The sequence below is a fragment of the Podarcis cretensis genome (assembly GCF_951804945.1).
Source record: "Podarcis cretensis genome assembly, chromosome: 16".
Lineage (NCBI taxonomy): Eukaryota > Metazoa > Chordata > Lepidosauria > Squamata > Lacertidae > Podarcis > Podarcis cretensis.
The window spans coordinates 12,787,448-12,792,837 of record NC_137186.1 but is presented as its reverse complement, the minus strand read 5'-3'; the positions used below and the strand labels follow the sequence as shown (position 1 = coordinate 12,792,837).

Below are 5,390 nucleotides of genomic sequence, written 5' to 3'. Positions count from 1 at the left end.
GGCCCTCCAGACCTCTCTGTCTGGCCCTCAGAACTCTCCCTATGCCACACCTCACCAGCCCCATGAAGGTGTCTGCCTGGCTGGAATGCAGCCTTGAACTCTGATAATGCCTCCTGGTTGTATGGATGGAGGATACAGATTGGTGTGTGTAGAAACTATTTTACTCTAACAAAAGTCAGGTTTACATTCATTGTCTGTTCACTTTTGCCTCTGCCCCCCCCCCCGCCACTACTGGCAAGTGGCCCTCAGAAGGCTGCCCAGAAGGAAATGTGGCCCTTGAGCTGAAAAACGGTTCCCCTCCCTTGCTCTCCCTATTATAAAAAGCACAGGAGCCTCTCCAGAAATAAAGGTGGCAACTCTACAAAGGAGAAATTCAATGATCTCCAGTTAAGGCAGGATGAGATCCTGGAGATCAACCAAGCAGCCATCACAACCACCATAATTCTTGCTACCAAGACACAAGCACACATTTCCCACCCCCCTCTGTCATCCCAAAGATTACAGAGAAAAATGTACTGTGGATGCAGCTGGGGTGTGTTGGGAGGTACGAAAAAACCCTGCAAAAATCAGTTGGTGCTTTCTAGATTTTTAACAAACAAGCTAATCAACTCAGGATCCAGGGCAACTCTGTGCAATCTCAGTCTCTCTTTCTCGCTCTCTCTCATTCTCTCTCTCATTCTCTCTCTCTCTCTCTCTCTCTCTCTCTCTCTCTCCAGATAAGCTTCCATTTACCCCAAAACATCATGCATCAATTGTCTTTTTCAAAGCACAGAAGGGCTAAGAAGCCATTTAAGAGCTGCTTCTAGGCCTGGGATCTGTCTGCCGGATGTGGCCAGTCCATCTTCCTCCATCTGCACAACAGCCCAGGATGCAGGATGGGCCCTCTCCTGCGCCTTTCCCCTCTAGCAGTGCAGTGCCTCACAGCTTGCGATAGGCGCCAACAGTGATGTCAAAAAGCTTTGTGTTGGTGATCCGTCCCTGTTTGTCCAACAGGAAATAGAAGGCTCTCCCCTTAACCTTGAGTGGCATCATCGCCGGCACCTCCGAACGATGAGACATACAGGAAACATGGCGAAGAGGGACTGTGAAGGACGAGGTCCAGCCCAAGGGGTAATAGGTGGTAAAGGTCACCTCCTGCCCACCTCGGTGCAGCAAGATCCGGCTCACAGAGCGTCGGGAAAAGACAAAACCTGCCGCCAAGATCAGAGAACCTGCAGAGGAACAGAGCAGGATGTCAAGTCGAGCTGAGATAACCTACTGGTCAGGCTACTGCAATGCCTAATATATCCTAAGGCTGCCTTGGGAGATGGTTCAGAAATGGCAGGTGGTTCAGAATTCAGTTGCTGGGTTTCTGACTAGGAAATTTAATCATCATGTACTAGCGCTTCGCCAATGCACATGCTCCTACTCTGGTTTTGGACCCAATTCAAAGAGATTGTGACCTTCAAAGACCTTCATGGCCCAGGTGCTTCTGCCAGCTGAGCTGTGACAGACCTATATCAAGGAAAAGCCTGTTTTGTGGTAGCACTCGACCTGTGCAATTTCCCACTGAAACTGGACTTGCACCTGCTTTGATACATTTGGGTGCCTGTGTCAAGCTGGTGCCTTAATGGATGTTTCAGACTACAGTTCCCACCTGCCCCAGCCATGGATGTTGGTTCTGATCCTTGGTCCTGGTTATAAGCCTGAGTTGGGCAGGGAGTGTCTTATTTTTATTGGGTTGTATCTGTGTTAATTGGGATGCAGGTGGCGCTGTGGGTTAAAGCCTCAGCGCCTAGGGCTTGCCGATCGAAAGGTCGGCGGTTCGAATCCCTGTGGCGGGGTGCGCTCCCGCTGCTCGGTCCCAGCGCCTGCCAACCTAGCAGTTCGTAAGCACCTCCGGGTGCAAGTAGATAAATAGAGACCGCTTACCAGCGGGAAGGTAAACGGCGTTTCCATGTGCGGCTCTGGCTCTGGCTCTGGCTCTGGCCAGAGCAGCGATGTCACGCTGGCCACGTGACCCGGAAGTGTCTCCGGACAGCGCTGGCCCCTGGCCTCTTAAGTGAGATGGGCGCACAACCCCAGAGTCTGTCAAGACTGGCCCGTACGGGCAGGGGTACCTTTACCTTTACCTTTTTACCAGCGGGAAGGTAAACGGCGTTTCCGTGTGCGGCTCTGGCTCGCCAGAGCAGCGATGTCACGCTGGCCACATGACCCGGAAGTGTCTCCGGACAGCGCTGGCCCCTGGCCTCTTAAGTGAGATGGGCGCACAACCCCAGAGTCTGTCAAGACTGGCCCGTACGGGCAGGGGTACCTTTACCTTTACCTTTTTACCAGCGGGAAGGTAAACGGCGTTTCCGTGTGCGGCTCTGGCTCGCCAGAGCAGCGATGTCACGCTGGCCACATGACCCGGAAGTGTCTCCGGACAGCGCTGGCCCCTGGCCTCTTAAGTGAGATGGGCGCACAACCCCAGAGTCTGTCAAGACTGGCCCGTACGGGCAGGGGTACCTTTACCTTTACCTTTTATCTGTGTTAATTATACTCAGAGTAGACCCCCTGAAACAAAAGAGCATGGCTGAGGCCTCATCTGCACCTTATATCTAAAGCAATATTATGCCACTTTAACAGTCATGGCTTTCTCCAAAGAATTCCAGGGCCTGCCATTTGTTAGTGGTGCTGAGAGTTGTTAGGAAACCCCTATTCCCTCCACAGAGCTACACTTTCCAGAGTGGCTTAACAATCAATCCTTCTTTCCAGCAAACTCTGGGAATCGTAGTTCTGTGGGGGAGATGGCAGGGGAGGTCTCCTAACAACTCTCAGTACAGTGGTACCTCTGGTTACATACGCTTCAGGTTACATACGCTTCAGGTTACACACTCCACTAACCTAGAAATAGTGCTTCAGGTTAAGAACTTTGCTTCAGGATGAGAACAGAAATCGTGCTCCGGTGGCGCAGCGGCAGCAGGAGGCCCCATTAGCTAAAGTGGTGCTTCAAGTTAAGAACAGTTTCAGGTTAAGTACGGACCTCCGGAACGAATTAAGTACTTAACCCGAGGTACCACTGTCCTGTTAACAACTACAATTCCCAGCATTGTTTGGGGGAAGCCATGCCTGTTTAAAGTGGTAGTGAGGCTGCTCTAAATGTATAGTGCAGATAGGGGCCTTACTTAGATAAATTAATTTTGATGGATGTATTTGGGGGTAGAACTTAATTGGCTACAACCCATGGATCTGAAACCCATAATATTACGTTTGGATACATCTTCCTGCTGTGCCCCACATACTATCTGTCACCAACAAGAAGCAAACCTACAATTTCATGAAAGTAAGATTGCAATTTATATTGTAAACTCCTCGGGGTTAGGAGTCCTTTTTCGTTTTGCTTAGAAAAATGTGCAAAGCACCATGCGCATCGTGGCACATAGCTCAATCGCTAGAGCATGAGACTGTTAATCTATCTGCCAATCACCCAATCCCACCACCCTTCTGAGTAATACCCCTCCCCACCTTCTCACTATATAGAAGGGTCTGGTGACTTCTGTTTCAGTGTATCTGAAGAAGTGTGCATGCACACGAAAGCTCATACCAAGAACTAACTTAGTTGGTCTTTAAGGTGCTACTAGAAGGAATTTTTTTATTTTGTTTTGACTATGGCAGACCAACACGGCTACCTATCTGTAACTGTTAATCTTAGGGTCGTGAGTTCAAGCCCCATGCTGGCCAAAACGATTCCTGCACTGCAGGGGGTTGGAACAATGACCCTCGTGGTCCTTTCCAATTCCACAATTCTATAACAACGAAGAGCAACCAATGCTAATAAGTAACCCCGGAGGAGGAGCGGGCAGAGCAATCCAGCCCTTCCTTACCCACGGTCAGGCAAGACGCAGTGAAACCGAAGCGCCACTTGTTGGAGCTCAACTGTATCGTGGCTCCTCCCGGTAGAGTTGGCAGAGGGCGCTCCCCATGCTGGGGATCCGGCTCTGGCCGGCTCGCCCTAACATCCCGCAAGCCGTGGAAAGCGAAGTGTGCCAGATACGCCCAGAACACGAACTGACCGGCGCAGAACAGCCCAAGAATACGGAAAAAACGGCCTCGATCGTGCTGGAAAAGCAAGACATCCCGGGGAACATTAGTATCCAACGGGAAGGCGGTCTGCGCGCCCCGGGCGCCCCATCGCCGAGGCAGCTCCGCGCCGGGAGCCCTTTGCGCGCCCCAGCTCCAAAAGCGCACGGGGTGTTGTGGATCCGAGCGGCCCCAGAGCCTCCAAACCCCGCAACCTCCAGAGCCCCCACCTGCCAGCCCCCCGATCCGCAGCCCAGCTCGCCATGTGCAGTACAACATTCTTGAACCGCTTTTGCCAAGGTCAGCTGCAGCCCAAGAGGCTCATGGGAATTGTAGTATTTCTCCCCTCCCTTTTCTTTTTAACCCACTTCCCCTTCTCTACACAGTCATGGGCGGATGCTCGTTTCGGGCGCCATCTTTGGGGAGGGCAGCCTTAGCTTCCGGTCAGTTACCAAAACTGGCAAGGCTGAGGAAGCGCACAGGATACCTTGAAAGCACATTCCCTCAGGGAATTGTCAAATTGTGAAGAGTGCGGTTTGTGGAGCGCCAGAAGCTGCAACAATCATTTTAAAAAGAGACTACATGTGTTGTGTAGACGATAGGCGACAAAGATGGAGAGGGATCTAGAGACCATAAGAGGAAAGGTTGAATAAATTAGGTCTGTTCAACCTGGATGACAGATTAAGAGTTGATGAAACCTGAAGAGCTATTGTAGAGGCCAGGGTGAGTAAAGAGGTAGTCTACATTCACTACTGGCATAAATCACAGAGCCAATTTATTTTCTGTTGCTCAGAGGGTAGGACCCAAACAGACAGGTTTGAATTACAAAAGGATTTAGACTAAAAAAAATTTGTATATAAGTTTTGTTTAAACAATGAAAATAATTTTTTAAAAAAGGGATTTAGACTAAAAGTGGATAGCTATCTATCAGGGTTGTTGTAGCAGTGGATTCCCTGCACTGATAAAGGGTTTGGACCTGAGTTGTGCGTCCCCTTCCAACTAATTCTGGTTACCTAAGCACAATTCAGTGTGGGATAACACCCTTCTCCATCACGGTCTTAAAAAATAAAGCTTCGTCCAAGGCTCCTGGGTCACTGAGTGATGTCTCTGTATGTAACACGGAGCAGGGGATCTTGCAGATATCCAGGGCTGCAAGAGGAGCCACCTTCCACAGGGAAAAAATTAATGATAACATAACCTTGCTCTCCTTTTCAGAGAAAGCAGGATAAACTCAGGTCAGGAGGCCAAAGCATTAGGACCTCCCTACACACTTATTTTTAAAGTAATAGAAGATTGTGAAAGATGGGAAGGTATGCTTATTTACATAATTTGTACATTTGACAGAACTT

General features: G+C 49.9%; 1 protein-coding gene across 1 annotated transcript; it reads right to left on the bottom strand.

The window, feature by feature from the left end:
* Window positions 1–139: 139 nt before the first annotated feature.
* Window positions 140–4,854, bottom strand: TMEM223 (transmembrane protein 223). The gene is made up of 2 exons (XM_079958455.1): window positions 3,846–4,854; window positions 140–1,211 (listed from the first exon to the last, which is right to left on the bottom strand). The coding sequence occupies exons 1-2, from the start codon at window positions 4,318–4,320 to the stop codon at window positions 919–921; spliced, it is 768 nt and encodes a 255-aa protein (XP_079814581.1). The 5' UTR covers window positions 4,321–4,854; the 3' UTR covers window positions 140–918.
* Window positions 4,855–5,390: the final 536 nt, after the last annotated feature.

Excerpts from the sequence above, each read along its gene's own strand:
- TMEM223 (XM_079958455.1), bottom strand. The coding sequence starts at position 4,320 with ATGTTGTACTGCACATGGCGAGCTGGGCTGCGGATCGGGGGGCTGGCA. Across the intron at positions 1,212-3,845 it reads TGCGTCTTGCCTGACCGTGG|GTTCTCTGATCTTGGCGGCA; the intron begins GTAAGGAAGGGC and ends GTTCCTCTGCAG.